The sequence below is a fragment of the Anarhichas minor genome, unplaced genomic scaffold, assembly GCF_050575085.1.
Source record: "Anarhichas minor isolate MPS153535 unplaced genomic scaffold, ASM5057508v1 ptg000021l, whole genome shotgun sequence".
Classification (NCBI taxonomy): domain Eukaryota; kingdom Metazoa; phylum Chordata; class Actinopteri; order Perciformes; family Anarhichadidae; genus Anarhichas; species Anarhichas minor.
The window spans coordinates 9,137,880-9,161,394 of record NW_027466467.1 but is presented as its reverse complement, the minus strand read 5'-3'; the positions used below and the strand labels follow the sequence as shown (position 1 = coordinate 9,161,394).

General features: G+C 43.8%; 1 protein-coding gene across 2 annotated transcripts; it reads left to right on the top strand.

Moving 5' to 3' along the window:
• Positions 1–1,271: 1,271 nt before the first annotated feature.
• LOC142954931 (RNA-binding protein Musashi homolog 1-like) lies at positions 1,272–23,184 on the top strand. 2 transcript variants are annotated; one of them, XM_076096301.1, is made up of 14 exons: positions 1,272–1,389; positions 1,904–1,944; positions 2,714–2,795; positions 2,927–3,011; positions 10,990–11,031; positions 11,516–11,608; positions 16,890–16,938; positions 17,560–17,642; positions 17,875–17,992; positions 18,847–18,927; positions 19,326–19,382; positions 20,372–20,431; positions 20,604–20,758; positions 20,874–23,184. In XM_076096301.1, the coding sequence occupies exons 1-14, from the start codon at positions 1,325–1,327 to the stop codon at positions 20,913–20,915; spliced, it is 1,053 nt and encodes a 350-aa protein (XP_075952416.1). In that variant the 5' UTR covers positions 1,272–1,324; the 3' UTR covers positions 20,916–23,184. The 2 variants fall into 2 exon arrangements, with proteins under 2 accessions (XP_075952416.1, XP_075952415.1); XM_076096300.1 differs by having other exon boundaries at positions 20,841–23,184.
• Positions 23,185–23,515: the final 331 nt, after the last annotated feature.

Genomic DNA, 23,515 nt, shown 5'->3' with positions numbered 1-23,515 from the left:
GGGCGGGTAGGTAGGAAACAAACACAATGATCTGGCAGTGAGTGACTGAAAGACAGGAGTTTAAATAGTGACTAGGCAGAGTGAACAGGTGAGACTAATGAGCTGATGAGGTGAGTGTGACTGGCAGGTGTACTGAATGAACTGATTAGGTGAGTGAGGAGCTACAGAAAGAAACAGACACAGAACACACAGGGCAAAGCCTGATCGTGACAATAAGATCACATTACATCATATAAGATCACATTACATGACATCATATAGGATCATATCTCATTTCATGAAATTATTTATATCACATTAATCATATCACATCATAGGATCACATCACATTACATCACATTACATCAAGCTCACATAATACGGCGTCATGACTCACATTGCATCATAATAACACATGTCATATATAAGATCCCATAAGACCCAATAAGATCACATCATATAAGATCTCATAACATCACAATACACCACAAAAGATTTAACATCACTTACAGTATAACATAATATGCATGTCTCATAACAGAAAACAGGACGGTGTTGTCCTCCATGCAATCTGAAACTATAAGAATGACTTCATATCCATATCCTGTTTTATATAACTTAGTGTCTGGCTACAGTTAAGTATCCTGGATCAAGTATCCTGGTTACAGATGCCTCAATTCACACGAGACCTAACCTGGCACCACAGGAAGACATCATTTTCCATCAGCAATACATCAACTAAAACTATTTTTTTAAACAGTAAATGCTGAGCAATTACTAATGAGTGACAATGCATTGGTCTATAATTAGAAACCATTTCTTGCATGGGTGCATACAGCACATGTTGGGCCTGTATGATTTTATTTCTGTCTTCTAATTTGTTTTTAGATTTTTGTTCCCCCTCTGTTTTAAATGAAAACAATAGAGAAAAAAGCTACCGTGCATCACCCAAAAACATTCAAAACGCTTTCACGGAGCCATGCTGTTATAATCGACCAATGACAAGAACGGCGGGGAAACACTACAGAGAGAGCGCCAGTGGCGGCATGAATAAAGGCAGGCAACGTGCAGGAGGGAGGGAGGGAGGTCCTAGGCCCGGGTAGGCTAGGGGAAAACGAGGTAGAGGCGGAGCTTATCTCTGAGCGTGCATGCATGTATGTTGTGTGTGTGTTTCCTCGCTCACCCCTCCTCCTTTCAGCCACCCCACCCCCACCTACCCCCCCCCCCCCCCCCCCCCCCCCCCCTTCCTCCCTCTGCCCGCCCCTGAGTCTGGAGCAGCAGCAGCAGCGGAGCCTCACTGCCTCTCCTCGCCTCACAGTGCGGGAATATACCAGCGGAGAGCGGAATGGATACGGAAGGGAGCCAGAGCAGCCTGTCCTCCGGCACGGACAACTCCCCCCACGACCCCTGGTAACAGCCTCTGCCGGCCTTTTTTTTTTGCTCGCCTCTCGGCCCTCGATCCCCGAGTTCACCTTGGACTTTAGTTGAGTTCAGTGCGGGAGCGGAGCCGCGCCGAGACAAAAGACAAGCACGCTGCGTGTGTGTGTGTGTGTGTGTGTCTGTCTGTATGTGTGGGATGGATCCACTCAGCGAAGGAGACTCAGACGCACCGCTGCTTTCCGCCGGTCCCCCCCTCCCTCTCCTCTTGTGTGTTTATTTATCTCGGTCTTCCTCCAGAAGGCCACATTGCAACTTCTCCCCCATCATCTAGAAAAAAAATCCTCTCATTTTTTCCTCCTCTAGGGGATTATAACGGCGCGACTGGCCGATTGGTGACTTCGCAACATGGCCGATGCTTTCTTCTTACTTTATTCATGCTATATTACACATAATCCCCCCTATCCCCACTGAATGTGCGTGTGTTGTGCTCGAAAGACGGCGTGTTATTATGTGTGACTTACAGCTTGTATTTCTCTTCATTCAGCAAAATGTTCATCGGGGGTCTGAGTTGGCAGACAACACAAGGTGAGCTGTCCCGCACGCTACTTTAATAAGTCTGAATGAAAGCCTGCTGTGTGCTCCTGTTTTCTTCCATGTTACACATGCGTCTTCCACATTACACACGGGAGGCTTCCCGAAGTTGAGGAGAAACACCGTGAATATATAGTTAAAAAGCAAAGCCTCCTGTTCAATAAGGATCAGCTTTTAGGATTTAGACGTGCCGAGACGCGGGGAGAGATTAACGCTGGAATCGCGTCCGCGCATACGACGACTTTGTCTGCCTTTTCGTGTCCGCTCCTCGCGTCCTTTAACAACAGAAGGGCATCTATAGTGAAAGCGATCGATTATTCAGCGTTTAAGGCAGAAGTTCGGCTCGTGTCGATGCCCCACAGAGCGCGCGCGCATGTTGTTTTTCCTTATTGTTGCACTCCATTCATTTATTTTAAGACCCATGAGCGCAGGGGCTGATGCACGAGTAGGCTACAGTTTTATTCTTGTTGCGGCGGCCCCGTGTTATTACCCCGCCGTGTCAAAACAAGCCATCGTCACCAAGTGCAGCTTTGTTTGTGGTCCGCAGGGCCTAATGGGTTATATTATGCTGAATGGCCAGATAGCCCGTGTACAGTCTCTGGAGGACCGGAGGGGACACAAACACAACGTGGTCCGCCCCGACCCCCATTGTCTCTTTTTCCAGCCACATCAGCTCGCCGGGGCCTGTAGGGGAAAAATAAAAAGTCACACCAGATTTATGGATTTATTTAACCACGCTCCCCTTGCTGTCTTTTTTCCCCAGAGGGCTTGAAGGAGTACTTCTGTAAATTTGGCGAGGTGAAGGAGTGTATGGTGATGCGGGATCCCGTTACCAAGCGGTCGAGGTAAGAAGGAGGCGTGTGCGCTCCGCCGTCCTATCACTGCCTCATGCTTCTTCCATGCCTGTTGTTTTTTTTAGTTTTAAGATGTTGCGAGTTTGCATTTAAGACTTTCTTATTTTTGTATTCCTTCGCAGGGGGTTTGGGTTTGTAACATACGCAGAGCAAGCCGGCGTGGAGCAGGTTTTGGCGCAAAACAGACACGAGTTGGATTCCAAAACGGTGAGTTGTAACATTTTGAGGAGCTGGATGCTGCCAGAGAGTTGTTTTGGCTAACTTTTTTTTTTCAAATCTGTGTTGCATGTTTTCTTTCTCCCCCCCCCTCGGTGCATTTTGCCTCCCACCGTATGGCTTGTAAAGTTGAGGAGTTGAGCCCCCCCCCCCCCCTCTCATTTCCCCCTACAAATCCTGGTTCAGGCCGCCAACATGAAAGCGTTCTTTCTTGGTCTCCATCGCCATGGTTACCTGGGGGACCTGAATGGGGTAGGAGCCCCCCCCCCCCCACACACTAAACCCCTCACAGGCTTTATGCAGAGAGAGGGAGAAGTTTTTTTTTTCTTCATAGAAAATATCAGCACCAGTTTTCTAGTTGCAGCTTCAAACTTTGAGGGAAGGAAACAGTTGTGGCAGAAAAACTGATGCCAGGAGGAAGTGTGTGAGGTCCACATGAGCCGTAGTTGAATTTAGGTTTCTTTGAACAACTATATACTGTGATCAGGCTTCTCTGTGATTTCCCCTCCTACACGTCTTGACACAATGTCTTGGTAAATGAAACAAAAGCAGTTGCCAGATAGAGGTCACAGAGCGCTTGTTTTTCGCTACATAATGTAGCGAAACACAAGCAGCCGGGTGACTACGAGCACACATAGACGTGTGTGTGTGTGTGTGTGTGTGTGTGTGTGTGTGTGTGTGTGTGTGAATCCGTGAATCCCTGCGTTGGAGTCAAAAGCTGCTTACTCAGACAGATTTGAATATTTGTGAAGGTGTGAATGTTGCTGTCTTGGTCGTGTAGATTCGTTGTGAAAAAATGGGGACTGGGTGTGTCACTTTGTGGCCTCTCTCACACACACACACACACACACATAAACACACACACACACACATAAACACACACGATAGGATCATTTGAGAGGGAAAATCGGTGGCACAGAGAGGCAGCAGAGCCCACAGGGGTGGAGAAAGGTAGAGTTGGTTAGTTGTTGGAGCAAGCCTGTTGCTGGGGGTGACGCTAGCCACGGGAGACAGCGCAGTAACTGCACAGCCTGATGGGATTTATGTCTCCATAACAACTTCTGAGATATTTTGCATTAACTTAAGACACTCTGCTCGGTTGGGCAGCAGAGCTCTGACACACACACACACACACACAGATAATGTCATGACAGAAACACTTATCTTATGTGTGTGTGTGTGTACGATTGGGATATTATCTGTGTGCTCTGAGGTTTTCAAATGTTTGAATTTAATTGCAGAGTTGGATCTTTCTGCACAGTTGCTGTGAGGTTTATTATAAAAATAAGTGCTGCTGGTAATTTATCTTTTTTTTTTTCAGTAAGCTTGGGAGCACGTTCTGAGCAACTTACTGTTTCTCAGTGAGTCATATTACCTATTAAACCCAGGTAAAAAAAAAAAAAGCCAGAGCCAGACAATGTGTGTGTGTGTGTGTGTGTTATGTGAACATTGGTTGGCAGGCCACTGGTGGGGTTAGGAGTTGCCCTGTTATAAACCAAAATACAGCATAAGGCTAAACAATAATAATAATGTTAACCACTCAAATGCAGCTTTTGTTTGCTCAGGTTGTTGTGGCAGCAGTCTGTGGGGGAAGCACACCGTGGTAACATTTATCCAACCGGGCGTTTTAAACAGGGCTATGGTTGCCATTTTGTCGTTCCGTTTTGGGAATAAGAACCTAGATTTTTGTCCAGCTCTCATATCTGCAAGGGCTGTATTGTTAAAAACAATAATAATGTTGTTTTTTTATTGCATGTAGCCTGATTCTACGACAATACGTTAAATATCGCTGATTCAAAACGACCGAACAGCGAAACAGCTCATTCCTCAACGGCTCAACGCGGCTTTGCTTTTTCTAATGAATAATTATGAATAAAGCCTTTCAATAGTATATATATTTTTTTTGTCAAAGCTTAGAGTCAACTGTGGGTCAAATTCTGTGGTGTTGGAGCAAATATTTTTAATAACATGCGTAGCTTTGTGGGATCAGTGTCAACCTCTCTGTAACGTTTCCAACACCTGTCCCAGTTTAATTATTTTTCTTATATTTATTTATTTCCATGCACTTTGCGTCCCCCCCCCCTCACACCTGGGCCCTGTTTCCCTCCCTCTCTCCGTAGTTAGAGGAGGATAGTTATTGTTTGATCAGCAGGAGACGTGAGAAGGACATTCCTCCCTGGAATGAGGAAGAATATCCGATGCTCTGATTTTTTTTTTTTTGTTCTTTTTATGCGGAGCCTTTGGTTTCCGAGAAAAAGACACTACAAGGCCCGAAGCAGGAAGGAGGGACACGAGGAAAGTGAATGAAAGGGATGTATCAGAGCAACAGGGTGCTGTGTAAGGACACAGAGGTGAGAAGTAAACTACATTACCCGGAGCCAAGGTTCAGGCCCCGGTTAAGTGGTATTAAACATTTACAGTCCTGTTACATCCAATATGGTTGTATCCGCCACTAGAAAGCACAGGCAGCAGACCAAACACTGATAGAACAATATAGTTACTGTCAATACCTGTGGGGCTGACAATTTAAATGCGACAAATGAGAGGTTGTCTATTGTTTTTAGAGCGAGGCTGTTGTTTTGTTTGGAGGTTAGATTTCCTGTCGGAGCCAGAGTACTGCCTCAGGGCAGCGGCGTGCTGACGTATTTCTCTGGACAGAGAAGAAGGGCACAACTGCTATTTGTTTTCTCGGGGAAGAAGAAAGGACGAGAACAGACATTCTCTGAAACGCCACCGCTTCTCATTCACTGGGATTAAGGAAAGGGGGAGTTTTAGATTTTGGTGCGTTATTATTTGTAGTGTAGTTGCGGGGTAAGAGTTTTCAGATGAGATCAAAGGCAGTTCGTGGCGATTTGTGACGTGAAATTTGGTTCATTTTGTGACTGATTTTCGTGCACTTTTTTGTTCTCATGATAAATAAAGTATTTTGCTAAGTCATGGTAATAGTACAGTAGACTATACTTCATGATGTGTTATGTTTTGTAATATGGTAATTGTTATTTTTGAAATGGCCGTGTCCAAAATAAAAACATATCTTTACAGAAGGGAATGGCAAAAATAAAGGACATACAGAAGATTCTTTACTTTCGGTTTAGACCAAAGTAAACATGTTACGGTAGGTAGTGATTGCTGCTTTTGGCACGCACAGCTGTCTGTGAATGTGCAGGTGTGGTCATCAGCATGGTGCTAATATAGCTGCTTTCTTCTATAGATACTGTAACAGCAGATGTTAGCACCAGCCTCTGTGGAGCGTTGGCAACACGGCCTGCTACTGGTCTAACACCTGGTTAGTGGCGAGTTCAGACGCCTGCACCAGCTCCGCGCTCCTGACTGGAGATTAGCTGTTAGTGCTGACGTGGACAAAAACAGGAGATGGGGGGATGGAGAAGGTGGAGGAGAGAGGAGAGCGAGGGAGGCCCAGTGCTGTAATTAGTATAGATCTGAAAAGGAACTAATCCGATTGAGAGAAACAAACTGGATTGGGCCTCCGAAGGGCCATGCTCGGCCTCAGATCCGGTGATAAAGCCTAGACCTGCTCTGAAGGTGGATCCAGGGTTCTCTCTCCGTGCCGCATGTGCACAAACCCACCACCACCACCACAGGTCCTGACGAGGCACCCTAGCAGGGTTACAGGGGTGGGGTTGGGTTGCCGGGGGGGGGGGTGTCCTCATTAGTGAGCTTCGTTAACTAATTACAGTGCCATTGTTCAGCTGTGCAGATTGACCCTGCTGGCCTGAGCCCAAACCAAGTCTCTCTCTAAACCCTGCGTGCATGCATTGACAAGCCAACTGCTTTTGTCTCCTCTTCTGTTTATAGCTTTTTGTTTAGCTTATATTGATTATGTCGCCATAATGGGGCGGCCTGTGGTGCCGTTTTTTTTCGTTTTTTTTTTTACCAGTGTGGGCCATTTTGTTTGCAAGTATGTGTTGGCAGATTGGCCAATGTGTCAGAGCTTAGATGTCTATATGTCACGGTGTGATGGCAATACACTTGTTGTCAGTAGAGGTGGATTAGAGTGTATGTGTGTCTACTTGCTTATTTTAATTACATATATGCGTCACTTTGTAAACATGTGTTAGTGTTTATGTGTGTGCTACATTTTGTGGGCGAGTGTGTGTGTGTGTGTGTGTGTGTGTGTGTGTGTGTGTGTGCCTGTGGGGGTAGCACGGGAGCCCCAGTTCCTCTACGGGCCCATCTGTTTTGTACTCTTTGTCCTGTTAATTAATGAAATCAGAGGGGCTGCCTGCTGGGACGGCCCCGCTGCACCGCCACACTGGACAGGCCCACTTTCTCATGGGCTGACTCTGTTTTCCAAATGAATGCCTTCTCTTTCTCCCCGTGCTCTCTCCTTTTCACACTCATTTCTCTCTCTCTCTCTCTCTCTCTCTCTCTCTCTCTCTCTCTTTCCCTATTTATCTACCCATTGATTTGACGTCCAATTTTTATTTTTTTGTTTTCCAGTTTGTAACACTGGTGGACGTGCTGGGCCACACGAGGTGACTATTGGTCGTAGATTAGTCTAGTCTTGAAAGCTAAACCACTAAAATCATATCGTAGGCTCTGCCGTCGCTGTGCTACATTAGATTGAGCGGAGGTTGGATGTCATGAAGCAGGACGTTAGTCAGACCATTTCAAGAACACTCAGTCGTAACTCTTCGTCGTCAGTCTGGGAAGAGCAGCTTTTTTCTCACTACAAATGTTTAAAACGCCATTCGCGCGTTCCCACCACTGTTGATTGGGACTGTTACATCGCAGAGCCACTTCTCAAATGTCAAACCTCCGAAGAGCTATTCCTGAGTGTTGCAAACAGTGACCTGGCTAAGTCAATTTACTTTTTGCTTTGTGGCCTATCTGTCTTCCTCGAGGCTAATCCGCCAGTCTGATAGATGCTTTAGTTTTCATTCATTATAGCCTTCTTTTGAGTACAGCCAGATTTAGAAATTAAACGTTAGATATATTCTGTTTTTTCGCTGAAGTGGAATGATTTTTTAACAGCATGGCATGACTGTAGCCGTAGTAGCACTACTACAGATATTGCATTAGGCCTAACCTAGTCTAGTTGGTAACCTTCTGTATTTTAGGATGTTTTTTAAGAGCTGATGTTGATTTAAAAGCATTTGAAATATTGGTGTTTTGACAACATGTGAAATGTGGGTGGAAAATATGATGATATGTATGATGAGACATACATTTCTCAACTGATTTTTCTACACCGTTTGTACCATGGAGTCTGTCTTTCTAATGTGTCTGACCACATTGCATTGTCAAGATTGTTGCATCAATGTGATGACGTTTTCTTGATACGTCAGGTGTTTCATTTACTGTATAATACCCCGTTTTTCAATCAAGTTTTAAGAAAGTATATCACTATATACTGCGTATACATTTTTTGATATAATCTACATATACTGATCACTCACGCCTCACCCACAAATGTCTGTTTCCAAGCAGAATTGAAGAAGAAATGTATCTCACAAAGACCCGTTGACAGGAGACTGGTTTTCAAAATCACCACATGCTGTTAAATTAGTGAAACGGCTGTTGGAAGTCTGCGTTTGTATGCATTTGGCTCGTGGAAGCAGATTATTGGCATATATTATTTACTGTATACGTACGCGACTGCAGCCTTTTGTCAAATGAGAGAGTTGGATTGTGACCGATGTCATTGTCAGCTCATAGTCTGCGTCTCTGACACATAATGGCCTCAGGGGTTGCACCTGCCCTCTAGTTTTGTAAAGACAGTTTTAAAGGCACCTCTCAGCAGCCGTAATTCCCTTCCACTTTACACCGAGACTGTTGTGTAAAGTTAGGAGGTGTAGAAAAATATGTATTTACAAGACAACTATATTTAATCATGACTAGGAACATTGCTGCCTCTTGGAGGAGTCTTCAAGTGTTATTCTGTCAGGTCACTGCAGCTTCTCCTTTCTTTTGTTACTGATTATCATCGCGTGTTGTGTTTTTGCCATGAAATACATGTACAGCCTGAAAACAGGATTTTTATGTCAGGTATATAGGTGCACTGTACTCATACTGTTAAGTGGGAGACCACTTGAATTATATAAAAATAGCTTCGTCGGCATTTGCCACTTACAGTATTTGTGTCTTTCGCTGTACTGTGTTATTGTTTGCGAGGGCGCTGCTCTGTTGTTGCACTGCTGTTGCCGATCGTTGCCGGTGGCTTTGCATGTCCTTGTCACCTTTGCCTTTGTGCTCAGACCAGCTGGAGGTGACACGGCTCCTCTTGTCTTTGTGCCCCACTTCAAGGTGCAAAGACCTTCTGCAATCCCTTCCAAGGACGCTGCAGCTGCATCTTAGTTACACAGCGCCGTGCTCTCAAAGCAGTGTTAAAGCTGAGGTACTTAAAGGTCCTCGTGGGACATTTTTGTCAGTAGGTTTGTCATCAGAAGTGGGGAATCATCGCAGGAAAGAGATGAAAGGATTGTTCGAATATTGAATGAACACCCTCATTTGTATTGTGTGTATTGTTCGTGTTAAAAGTACTTATTTCTGGCCTTTTGATAGGCTCCCTTTTAGTTGCCAATATCAATTCAATACCTCTGATAGCGGCTGTGTGAGACACTAGGGCTTTCACTTCACACATCCAATTATTAGAACAAAGATGGAACTCTAAGACCATAATACACTACAAGGTCCTGTGACCTAAAATCATCGCTCTCGCCGGCTTGAGTGAGAATAACACGAGATTCCTCACAAATTTAAAATGCCAGGCCAGGCTTTGCATATTTAGCATTATTAAAGGCCAGCTCATTCAAAACTCATTTGCTTCTAATTTTATCTGTAACCTTGACCACTGCGGAGGCATTCCACTTGGGAGAAATATGGATACAGTCAAAACTGGCTAATCCAAAATGGAGGTTGTCTGGATTTGTGAGCTTTGCAAAACATATATATATCCGTCTGAAATGTATTCAGCATATTAAATGCTCATTTTGGATGCCAGACTGCCCTGCTCTGTCTGGTATGTGGCTAAGATGCATTTAGTGTCCCAACACACAATTTAGAGAACGTACATATTCACGTGTCACTGTGTACTTTGTTGCGTACGCCTGTTTGTTTGGCTGGTGTTTTGGGATTTCTTTTGGGGGCCTTGCATAAACAAGGGTCTACTATACATACTCGCAGATTAGCATACGTTCTATTTGGGGACTTGCAGGCCTTCAGATGGGCCCAGACTTAGAGGCTCTGTGTTGTAAGTAATTCTAGTTAGTTAACAGTGTGATAATTCATTGGTGCCCAGAGCGAAATTCCGTTAACACCAGCACATGATCAGTTCCTGAACAACATATCCGGAGCAGGTAGAGGTTTAGTGTCTTTGCTCAAATGGACTTAAGCTGGGGGATGCATGCTAATGGAGGGTGCCCTGGGTAAGAAAAGGTCTGCCTCGCGGTCTCGGATGAGACATTTGTTCAATTGTTTAACCCTTTTAAAACGGCAATATTCGTATCCCGGTGCCCTCTATAACAACTCAAAAAAATTAGACATTTCATAATTTTATAGATATGATTTTGAACTGATTACTTCTCTTTGTGGCCTCAGAGACAAACGAAAGAAATAATGTAAATTTAATAATGCATAGCTATGTAACCATCGATAAAATATGAAATATTTCCGTCCTTTGGTTTAATGACAATGCATCTCTGTTTTGATACTTGTCTCTTTTCTGCAAAGTTGAATTTGCATCTATTATGATTTACACGAACAGCAGTGGGGTCTGTGTGCCTCCCAACATTGAGAAGGTAAAGCAAGTGTCAACAACGTCTCACTTCTGATAGAATCCTCTAAAATCTATAATTTGCGAGTGCCGACCTGTCACAATCGTCATCGATCGTCACAACTGCAGTCAAATCCACAGCAGGATGTCTTGAAATGGGGACGTCATTTCAAGGACAGAAATGTTTTACTTTTCCCTCTTTAAAACTCACCTGAACTCGTCTCTCCCCTACAGATCGACCCGAAGGTGGCGTTCCCCCGCCGGGCTCAGCCGAAGGTGAGTGCACCCGTGATGGGTTAACCGCAAGGACGAGTAGTAATGATGTCACGTGTCACTGCTCATCGCTCAGTCCTGGTTGGCTGGGATTAGAGTCAGGCCAGTGACCGAAGATGAGCGGCAATCCACTTGTCCAGCCTGACACCATGACCCCCTGACCCTACCCAACCCCCAACCATCAGCAGCCAACATCTTACACACATACACACACACACGTTTATCCTGGCACACACATAAATGAAGGCCTAGACAAATGCCTGACTGTAGTCACCTGTACACACGCACACCGCTCAAAGCCTTAAATGTAACCGACTTTAAACTGAAGTGAATCAGGGCTTTCAGAAACTTCCAGAGATTAGATAAACACCAACAAACACAAAGTATCTTTATCACCAGCATCTACCCCTTTGCCTAATGTGATTAGTGGTAAACGATGCCTTCTTCTTCTTCTTCTTCTTCTTCTCCTCCTCCTCCGTGTTTCTAGCTGGTGACCAGGACAAAGAAGATCTTTGTCGGAGGACTGTCAGTCAATACCACCATCGAAGATGTGAAGCATTACTTCGACCAGTTTGGAAAGGTAATACATACACAAATCTGGTATCCCACTCTGGGATAAGCTCCCGTCTTTCACATTCACTAGTGGAGTGGTTCCCAACTAAAGCACCCTTTCATCAACTGTCCCGTAACAGCATGTTGAATTGAGTATTATAACGATTATAATTATTATCAAATCATAATAATTGTAATGATATAAACGTGCATATGATAATTGTTAAGTTTGCCTTTGTACTACTACCACCTGGAGTGGCACTAGTAGCTATTTCAATCGTTTATCCGCTAGCTAACTATTTCAAATGTTTATCCATAACTATTAGCTAGTATTCAATACTTCAACCATTAGGCTACTTTCAGCTACCGCAATCAAGTCAATTTCAATCAACAGTTTATTAGTTACATTTTTAAACGTTCATCCATCACTTTTAGCTGACGTTAAATGTTTATCTATGCTTCTCTGCTGGCTTGTTGTTTACACACTCTTAGCTGTAAATTGTGGTGTTCAGGTGTAAAGCTGACTCAATATGTCGTCATATTTTTTTATATGAAATCGAAATATATATGTTTTTATCAAATTACTTGAGCTACTCTCCACAATCTGTCCACCTACTGAGCGGCCACAGCAGAAGTAGCCCCTGGGGTACAAGTACTGTAGCCCTGGTTGGGAATCACCACTCTTATGTGCTGTGCACCTTTGATAGATTGTATTCATCTGTCGGCCATATCCCTTTGATATCTCTCGGCTTTTGAAAAGCTTGTTTTGCTTCTTTTGTTTCACTCTATTTTTCCCTTTTCATTTGATGGAGGCACAAGAAAAGGTGCAAAAGGGGCCTAATTTCAGAGAACAAACCGCAAACATTTAGGTTGATTGGCGAGGACCGAAAGAGAGAAAGAAAAGACTAAAAACTAAAAGAAAGGAAATAAAATGCTCTCTGGTCATTAGTGATCTTCTCTGCCAGCTACAGTATGAGTTTAGTTTGTTAGTTTATCTCTTTTGTCGGCTGTTTTGCTCTTTTACAATCCCATCTTGGGGTTCTTCATTTGTCCTGCTCAGCTCCTTTGAATGAAATAATGGTGAAAGGCAAACATGCTGTGGAGACAGATGAGTGGCCGGGGAGAGGGGAGGAAGGAAAAAAAACAAGTCCCCCACCATCTCCCTCCGAGAGGAGGGAGATGGTGGGGGACTGAAAGGGAAGAAGCAACCCCCCGTAGAGCGAGAGGGGAGGGGAGTTTGTAAGGGTTGAAGGGCAGAGAGAAGTAGGAATGTTGAGATAGTGAGGAGGAAAAGTGACTATGAAAGGGGAAAACACCAATCTGATGGGGGCCATGAATGTATCAACGTGTCCATCACGCATGAAATGCTGGGTTACTCTTTAGCTAACTACACTTTGGGGGGTTTGGGAGTGTGTTTGAGTGGACTTCAGGCTCTTCAGTATTAACTAATCAAATGCAACAGCTGCTCCTGTAACAGCCCCCCTCCCCCCACCTTACCCAAAATCCCCACCTAAGACACCAACTCCCCTCCCATCCCACACACACACACACACACACCCTGCTCCGGTCCCTCTCTGCTTGTTGCCGTGGTGACCTGCTTTCGCCCATTGTCCCGCTGTAATCCAGTGTGTGTTTTTTTTTTTTTGTTTCCTTCAAAAAAAATGGTGTAAGAAGTGTGCATTTGCATGAATGGAAAGAAGGGTGTGTGCGTGCATGAGAGTGTTCCAGTGGCATCGCCGTGTCTGCGACGGGAGGCAGACTTGCATACATTTGCACTGACTGCAAGACTCGCGGCCAGTGATCCAGTTGTCACAAACATTAGGTGTGTGGACAGTCTGAAAATGAACATCGCGTCAGAACGTAGGTCTAATGGATCGGAAGAAATTAACAGCACGAACCGCCTCCTGCCTCGTGTCTGCCTGTGTTTTCTCTCAGTTGGCCTCTGACTCATGTTTAAGGGTATTACCATATTTCAGGTGCTAGTTCAAATTCGCACAATGTCTTCTAATTCTGGATCCTGTTCGATCTGGATCCCGTGTGTGTGTGTGTGTGTGTGTGTGTGTGTGTGAGAGACATGTGTCATGTTGCCTTGACTTGTGTGTTATAAAATGGCAGCTCGGTGCCGAATCAGTTCTCCCCGGTGATCACAGACACTCGTATCTAAGACAACACTCCCTCCGCAGGATGAGGGAATATTTGGACTGTTTGGACACGTGAGACCAAAGCTGTATCATGGATAGCGCCAATCCCACAGTGCATTCCTGCTGAGCGGGAGGTATTTCTTGTTTATTATCTGAGCCTGCTTACAAGGTGCAGGTTAGGATGGAGTAGGACTCAGCGTCCTGTTTATTTTCATACTGTGGCACCGCCTCGCAAAAGGAAAACACAGAATGCACCACACATTTGCAGCAACTCTTTGATACATGAAGTAGTTTATTTGTTTGAGTGTAGTTCTGAAGGCACACCTACACAAACTTCATCAGACCGGACTGAAGTGGCTGCTCAGTGGGAACGTCAGGTGCTTTGGACCAAATCGAGGAGTCAAAGACATACAAATCTGAGCTCCTCTTGCTAAATGTCTTTAGGGCAATAGGACTACAGCATGCCAGCAGCCATGTTTGTAGGAAAAATGAGGCTGAATCCTGAGGTCTTGAAATCCCCTTCAACCCGGTAGAAGGTTGAAGACCCCTCCCTTGTTTTTGGCTTAACGCAGAGGCCGTGTGGATCAGAGAAGTGCGTTTCTTACTGGTAATCACGCATGCAGTTAGGTAATTTGAGAATTAGCATTTCAGGCATTTTGGTCGTACAGTCCCATTACATGTAACCCTGAAGGAAATCCCTGTTTTCATTCTTTTTTTATCCTGCTTCTCTGCACCGCATTCCTGAAAGTACCTTCCATGAAAAAGTACCATTGAAATCCCTCCTCTGAAATCAAGTGAGAGAATAGGTTCGAGCAGCAGGCAAAGGAAGGAGTGGATAAGATGATAAATGCAGCATGGACAGGGCAGACGGGAAAAGTTGGGACTCCACTCACCCATGTGAGCTGGCGATTAGGAGGCTTGACTGAACACTTTGTCTGCTGGCCTGTTTAGAGAGCGATGGCTGGAGAGAGAGAGAGAGAGAGAGAGAGAGGGGAGAATGAAAGAGGGAGATGTGAGGAGACAGAAGGGGGGGGGGAATGTGAATGCCACCTTTCATAATCTCGCAGAAAGTGTAATGAACTTGTCAGCAAACGCTTGTTCTTCAGACAATAGCTGCACGCTTCACTAAAACCTGGATATTTTTAATGCTTCCCTCGGAACGCCGCGTATGATCACAGCTGACCCTCGTTTCGGTACATCTGAGAATGTCAGAACTTCATGAGAATATGACCTTAACTTCTCTTCACTCTCTGCATGCATGCTGACTAGTTAGTGACTGAGCCGCCTCTAAGCCAATCTCAGACCCCCGCAGCTATCCAATCAGATTGTCTTACAGCACCCTGGGCAGTGGACATCGGAGATCGTCTTCTTATTAGTTTTGGCAAGGGCAAGGGGCTGGTGTGCGACCACAGCATAAGCTCACACACGTGACGGAATATTTTTCAAATCAGCACGCCACTATGTTTGAACGGAAGACAATACGATGAACCACATTAGCATGACTGTGCAGCATATTATCTGTACTCTGGCTTCGCAGCTCTAAAGCTCCTCGGACGGGCAGCGCTAACCGTCGGCCATCTCTTCCCGAATAGATGTTGCTAATGCTAACGGGGGGGGGGGGGGGGCTAGCTGTGCGTGTAACTCTACTCTTATGATAACATGTTGGCTTGCAGCTGTCTACTTACTGTCCTGTTCCCTGGCTCTCTGCTGTGTCATTGAGTTTGGACGACCGGAAGGGTGGAATTATGAGAGGAGAGGAGGAGGAGGGGAGGCAGGCAAAAACTGAATGAAGGACAGAGAGAGGAGGGGGTGCTGTGTGTGTGTGTGTGTGTCAAAGCTATCTGTGCACAAGGAGGAGAGTTTAAAGGGTCAGGGAGGTTGTATACGCAGCCTTGATCCTCTCTGTGTTCATCATTTAGCAAGGAAAGTCTAAAAATCTTTCACTCGTACAGGCGTAATCTCAACAAGAAGACGCGGATGTGTTTCACATCTCAAGTAAAGGTTAGAAATCGGATGGCCTGGTCATCCAGAGGCCTCTGGCACTCATGTTACACTAGTTTGAGTTTCAGTGCTTGCTGCCTATTGAAAATAGCCATGTAGTCATATCCCACATGGCTGCATGTGATGTAGGGAAGATCTGTATTGCAGATTTTTGTGAATGTTGTCGCGATACTTTATTTTTTTTCTGGTACAAACAACAGAAAACACAGCGATCCCAGGCCTTTAGCTTCCCTCTCTCTCTCTCTCTCTCTCTCTCTCTCTCTCTCTCTCTCTCTCTCTCTCTCTCTCCTCAAGCCGTCAGAGCTCAGCAGAAGCTGCTAACTTTCCTGCCAGTGAAGGACAAGTGAGGGAGGGAGGAGAGAGGCTGAGAGGGGGGAGGAAGAGGAGGAATATGAATAGGCAGTGGAGTGAGTGCAAAAGGGAAAGTGAAGGGAGAAGAAGAATGAAAGGAGAGCGTGTTGACAAAGACACTCGTTCACTTTGTTCTGTTTTCTCAGATCCAAAATGTTCATTTATCCTCCATCAAAACTTCACCTGCTATGATTCATCAGTTTTTCTCCTTTTCTGTTCCATGCTTTCTCTCCCTCTAGTTTTCTCCTTTCCCTCCATTCTATTCATTGAAATTAGTTTGCGAGGGAAAGGGGGGGGGGCAAGTTTTTCTAATTGAAATTCTTTACAGGGTCTCCATGGGAATAGTAAAGTTTGTTGAGAGGGAAAGAAAGACAGCAAGGGTGAACGAATGAAAGGGGAAAAAGAGAGAGAGAGAGAGAGAGAGAGAGAGAGAGAGAGACAGCGGGACAGAGTTTGTGAGAACTCAGAGACCGAGCAAAGAATTTCCTCCAGCGCCTCGAGAACGGGAAACATTCACTTCTTTTTCACCTTGATAGATTGTATTTCATTTTATTTTTAAACAGCGCCCCCCCTCCCCCACCCCGACTCCCTCATTTCCCCATCGCTCTCCTCCATTCTCTCCCTCTCATTCTTTCTCTTTTCTTTTCTCCTTTGTCACCTGTCACCCCTCCCTCTCCACCCTCTCCATCTGTTTTCCCCTCTTACTCCAATGCTAAAGAGGGACAATGGCACCCCATGCTGTGTAATGATGTGTGTGTGTGTGTGTGTGTGTGTTAATATGTCGAAGCTCATCCATTCTCTGCTTCGTTCTCACAGGTTGATGATGCCATGCTTATGTTTGACAAAACAACCAACAGACACAGAGGTACGTATGCAGAGTTATGATATACACACACACACACACACTCTCACACACACATTATGTTAATATGTGTCGACACACTAAGTGGGGACACCTACAAACATGTCCTCATTAATGAAAGGAGAAACAGCGTGATAGAGTCCCTGGATGAACTTCAACAAAAACAAAAATAATCTTTCCTCAAGTGAAATGGAAAAATAAAATGTGATATATCTCTGTACTCTGTACTCTGTACTCTGTCAGAGGGGTCAGAGTGGTTACATGTGACTTAATGAGACAAGACGATGGTAAATCTGGGCTAATGTTTTTGGTGAACCACGCCCCATCCCAGATCCCCCATGATGCCAACAGCTTGATTGACAGGCAGGCCACGCAAAGGCCGGCTCTGATGTCTGTTAGCTCCTTGTGTTTAGAAATGGCTTTTTAAATCCACTGTAGAGCTTTAAATAGTTTCTGGGATATTTAATGTGGTCAAATGTTTGCATGAAAATATACTCTTTGTAGATTCTGTGTTTTTCCACCATTCTTTATTGGTGTATAAGCGTCTTAGTCGCTGACCACAGCCAATGTGAACACTCAGAGAGGTCAGGTGTTGGAATAAGAGTCTGTTTGTGTGTCTTGCAGGCTTTGGATTTGTCACCTTTGAGAATGAAGACGTAGTGGAGAAAGTGTGCGAGATCCACTTCCATGAGATCAACAACAAAATGGTACGCATGTCAGCAGCAACATATTTCATCAACCTACAGGTTTCCATTGAAGAACATGTGTGGTTTGTATCACACAGTGTCAAGCATTATCTACTCCGTGATGTACGGATTTGTTTGAGCAGCTTTTAGTCTTCTGTGTGTTGTGATTTAAAGATCTGCGTTGTGTACTTCTGTCTATATCTCGGTGTTTGTTACTGAACGTATTCATCAACAATGGTTTCCTGTCACATAGGTGGAGTGCAAGAAAGCTCAGCCCAAGGAGGTGATGACGCCGACGGGTTCAGCCAGAGGTCGCTCCAGAGTGATGCCCTATGGGATGGATGCCTTCATGCTGGGCATCGGCATGCTGGGTAAGATTCAAAATCAGATATGGCAAATACATTGAAGTCTCCTTAAAAGGTTTTATTCATAAGCAGTAGGTGTTGTTGTTTAGAGCAGAAGCTAAAAACAACATAAACATTGACAGTAGTGGGTAGTTTTTTTATCCAATATGTCTTTATGTAATTTGTTATGTATTTAACTGTTTAAATTAAAGGGTAGTTTGGGTTATTAGTCAGATTATAGGCCTGTTTTCAGGCTGTAACCGAGAGGTTTGAAGGCTAAATTTGATGTACATCTTATTCTAGACCAGTTTTGTGCTTTTTCTTTTCATGCTGTAATACAAATCTAAACTCATGCCATGTTAGGAATGTCCTCTGTGGCTCCTTACATTTTGTATTTCTTCACTTTACCCATAAAATGTTCAGAAGAAAAATCCAGTTCACTTGAACTAAAATAGTCTCCTTGATTGTGCTAATGAATATCTGAGCCGATGCTCATCTCTCGTGAATAAAACTACGATCTATGATGTACAAAATGTAGAGGTCACAGACTGAAGGGCGATAGAGCTCGACACACTGGAGTGAAATATGGGTTGAAAGCATCCTCGTTGCGAAAAACAAACCACCGGGTGTCATTTGTGGAGGTTTGGCTCCATCTCCTGGACATTTCACACTGTTACTGTAACTCATTAATAACATCTGGCTCATTCGTACGGGGGAAATGTAGCTGATGTTAACCATCATACGTCACCCGGATCCAGAGCTTCACTGTAAACTCAAAATATTCATTCAATTACATTTCATGAAGTTTGTGTCTTTATGTCTTCTTGGCTCTTTATTCAGCCAAGGTAACTAAACTGATGATTATTTTCTATTTCCAACAGGCTACCCAGGTTTCCAGACTACCACCTACACCAGCCGCAGTTACTCTGGAATTGCTCCTGGTTACACTTATCAGTTCCCAGGTGAGTCCACATACATCTAACATTTCTTGCACTCTTTATACGTCTTCTAACAGGAAGAGAAGTACGTTTAAACGACACAGGCTGCAGCATGTAGTTGATGTTTACAAACTACAATAACATGCACACTTAACACCATCTGAAATCATTTAAATTGTTCCTGCCTTTCTTTCCAAAACCTCCTCCTTCTTTAAAATATCTCCGTACGTCTTGAATCTTGATTGTCTCATTGTTTTCTCCTTCTATTGTGTTTATTTGATCTACTTTCGGAACCTCCTCTTCCTTTGCGCCTACCTTCCTGCCTGTCCTCACAGTAGATGTTGAACTTTCTGTGCTTGTCTGGCCGGGCGGATGGTGACTGTATTTACAAAGCGCTCTCTCTTGACCTTCTCTGTTTCTAGAATTCCATTTAGAGAGGACCCCCCTCATGACATCATCCCACCCCGCTGAGCTGGCAGGTCAGTGGCTCCTCATTCCTCCAAGGGCCCCAAGAAAGAAAGAAAAAAAGCTATTTAGCACAGAAGAGCCAAATGAAATTGCTGGCAAGGACGTGATCGAGCATATAACCTAAATGTCAAACTATTCATTTACGTAAGCTTCATGAAAACTGATAAAGCCTTTCATCGTCAAGTTGTTTACTAGATCAGTGGACCAATTAACTTAGGGGATAAAAAAGGCAGAAAATGCTTCCTGCGATTATTACACTGAATCAGTTAAAATGACAAGAAACCTTCTGTCTGTGAATCCTCGTTGTATTAACAAAGTGGCATATCTCACCACCAAGAGTCGTCTTAAAAGGTTTCCAGCAAAGACATTTCTCTTAAGACAACCGGTGCAGGAAAAAAAATTAAATAAATTGAATGAAAAAATCATAATAATCATTTGAATTTAAATTAAAACTAAAAGGATTTGAAAATTTAATTTGCAATAATAAGGTAAAAAAAGAATCACATTAAAAATTATATTTAATGAATTAAATTACACTTGAAATAAAAAATCAAATTCAACTAGATATAAATAAAATGATCAATTTGACTAATTATGAACAGGTGTTCACTGCCTCTATCTTCTCTCACAGCTAATGCAGCCAGTTAGGAGCTGCTTTAAGCTTTAGCATGTTTTGTGAATATGGCCCCTGCAGCTCCAAGCTTGCTCATGCAGCTCTGTCTGTACACTGCCATCTAGTGGCTCTGAGTTGTCCTTGACTTGTCATCCACCTTGTTGTTGTCATGAGCTTTATTTTTGTTCCTTATTTAAAACACGTAAAGTCCGATTTTATTGGATGCTATGGTTTTGATACCCTCCACCAGCTGGATTTAAATCAGATGGCAGATGTTTGCACAGATGTCAAGTCAACCGACACTGAGCTGCAGATCGTGACTCATGATGTGACGTGAGAGCCATCCACAATGACAATGCAATAATTTGGTTTGTTTGTAACCCTCAGCCATTCCCCTGACTGCTTATGGACCAATGGCAGCAGCCGCTGCAGCCGCAGTAGTTAGAGGTACGTGTGTGCTGAGACAAAAACATGTGTGTACTCGTGCATATACTTGCCTTCGGTAGAATGTGTGTACATGGTCCTGCTTGGACAAATAGAAGAGTATTTATAGACGTGTGTGTGTGTGTGTGTGAAGCCCTCTAGTGCTGAAGCCTGACTTGTCTCCTCCATCTCTCAGGCTCCACCCCTTCACGCACAGCTGGTTTCCTGGGCACCAGCAGCCCTGGACCAATGGCTGAACTGTATGCCGCAGCCAACCAGGACTCAGGAGTCGGCAGCTACATGAGCGCCGCTAGCCCCGCCCCCAGCACAGGGTTTGGTCACGGTCTAGGGGTAGGTCATACGCCCTACTAAAGCGCACACACACACACTTCGATACATGCATGGGTACACGTATTATTCACAAATCTAATAGAAAGTGTATCCCCTCTTGTCTATGTACCCCCAGGGCCCGCTGATTGCTACTGCATTCACTAATGGCTACCACTGAGAAGACTCAGGTCACTGAAGCTGGGAGGGCCTCTCTTCTGCTGATGAGCCAATCAGAATGCTGGCTGCCCTCTGATGGCACAACCTGATTGGCCGGCCACAGGCTCTACTGGCTCCCTGTGGCTCCACCCACCGACTGAATATCTTTTTGAAATCCTGAACTCTGTTTTGCTGTACTAATCTCACTTCAACATAACTTCCCCCGTCTCTCCTCTTTTGTCCTCATGTAGTGTTATAACTAGACCCCCCCCCCCCTTTGTTATCCATTATTTTCTTCTGAAGCTGAGAAAAAAAAAAAAAAAAAAAAATCTCTGAGGACCGGTTGTCATCTTCGACAAAGCCACAGAGGACTATTGTAAGTTTTTTTTAATTATTATTATTTTATTTCAATGTGATATGTCGTTTCATCATGAAATCCTTCAAAAGCCGTTACTGATGTGAACAGAGAGAAGAAACCGTGAGACATGGGTCTTTGTCTGAAAACCATTTATAACAAAGGAAGAACAAAATCCAACAAAGTCCTCTTTTTAACTCATCGTGGAAACATGGGGAAAAAAAAACCTAAAATGTATATTTTGGTAGTCTTTAAAAACAAAACCTTTGTAATATTAATATTGACATAATAATGATAATCTGTAAGGTATTTTATTCTGTAATTGGTTTTAAAGCAATGTTTTTATGTCTTCCTGTAAGATATTGTACATAGACGTTGGGATGAGGGGGGGTGGAGGGGTGGGGGGGTTACCGAACCAGCTCGCATGTCATTGGTTGGTTTGAAAGGGTTAACAGCTATTTGATTGGCTGTCATCTACTACTACGTGTGGTCTCACTACTTTGATCGGTATGCATATGGTAGATATGTGTACGTTGTTGGCCAGTCGGCTCCAGCACTCAACGATAGCTGTTGAATAATACAACTTCCAGGAGTTTGTCTGGCACATCTGTTCAGTTAAGGTTTTTCTCACAAACTCATAACTTTGTCTGCTTTGCTTCTTGAAAAAAGCAACTTATAATTTGATCACCACAATGAACCAGATTTCTTGCATCTTCACAAGAAACTACTTTAGATTAAGATGACGGACCACGGAGGAGAAAACAGGGGTTTCACGGGGTGGGGTGGGGTTTGACTTGACTTCCTCTTTTTTGAAAATATTATATATATATTTTTGCGCGATTCACTTCTTAATGTTTGTGTTTTTATTGTTTTTTTGTTTTTTTTAAATATTCTTTTACACGGTGTTCTCCACCGTGAAAACAAATGAAGGACATTCTCAGAGAAGCAATTGTAGAAAACATCACAATCATGTTCTGTCCTCTCATCGCTGTTCAAGGTGCATGTGATTGCGTCTGGGTGTGTGTGAGTGAGTGTTTGTGCGCATACATCAAGGTGTAATATGGAACTACTTTTGGCAACGAAGGAGCATTTCGATTGCCAATTTGTTTTGGTACTGAAAAAAAAAAAAAAAGATCACCCTGTTCCATTGAGGCTCACCTGCTCCTCCCCCCCCCCCCCCGCCTCCCTCCCATTTCATATTTAGGTTTAATACATTTTTGCACCTCTGAAACCAACATATTATTGTTTCTATACAGTCGCTGCTCCGTGTAGTGGTGAACAGAGGGGGTTTGGTCAGGGAGCCAGAAATGGAACAGGGTCTCGCTCCCGCTCGGCTCTGATACAGGAACTCAGTACAGATGCTACTGGCTGGCAGGAAAAGTCAAAAAGTTGGAACAAATTCAACATTTGCAAAAACAACAAGGCTGTTTGTTCAGCCGTCTTGCTGCAGCCTGTTTGATGTTCAGCACAGCAGAAAACGTCCTGATCCAGCCAGTAGTTCCTCTGTCAGACCGCCTGGGACACGACATAAAACTACTGCTGGACACCAACACTGTAACTTTTTAACTTACAATAAAGCAATAAGTTATTTTTTACCTTACAAATGAAAATAGTACTATTATTGGTAAAAGCAGACGACGTGTGGATAATTCTGCGGCATTAAGACTTATTTTCAGAAAAAAAAAGAAACTATATTTTTCTGTTTTGAGATCTTGTTCCCCTTGTATATTGATTTTAATGATGTCTTTTGTTGTGTTGATGTGAGGAGAAGGGCCAATGCTTTGAATGGAGCTTGTTGCTCTACATGAGCTCTGGTAAAGTTTAAGATTTGGGCGGTACCCCGCCAAGCTTTACAACACTGCTTTTCTTTTCTTTCCTTGTTTTATTTTTCTGATAATTTCAATTTTAAAATCCTAATAAATTATTCTAAAGCGTTTGATTCTGACTGTTTTTTAAATTTTTGTTATAGAGTTGAATTTATATGCAGGCACACTGATGTCACACCAGTTGACCAACAATGGCACGCACTCTTAGTGGACTTTCTCTCAGGCTTCGTTCAGGCTGCAGGCAAATCCAATTTGTTTCTCAAATCAGATCTTTGACAGAAGCAACTTATTTGCAAGTGATCAGATCGGATTTGTGTTTTCTAGACATCAGCAACCTATCTGCATGTTTTGCTGTGGTAACAACATAGGCGTCAGTAACAACGTGACTATGCTGGTGTCCAACATGGAAGACTCTGGTATACATTGCAATTAGGGGGAAGC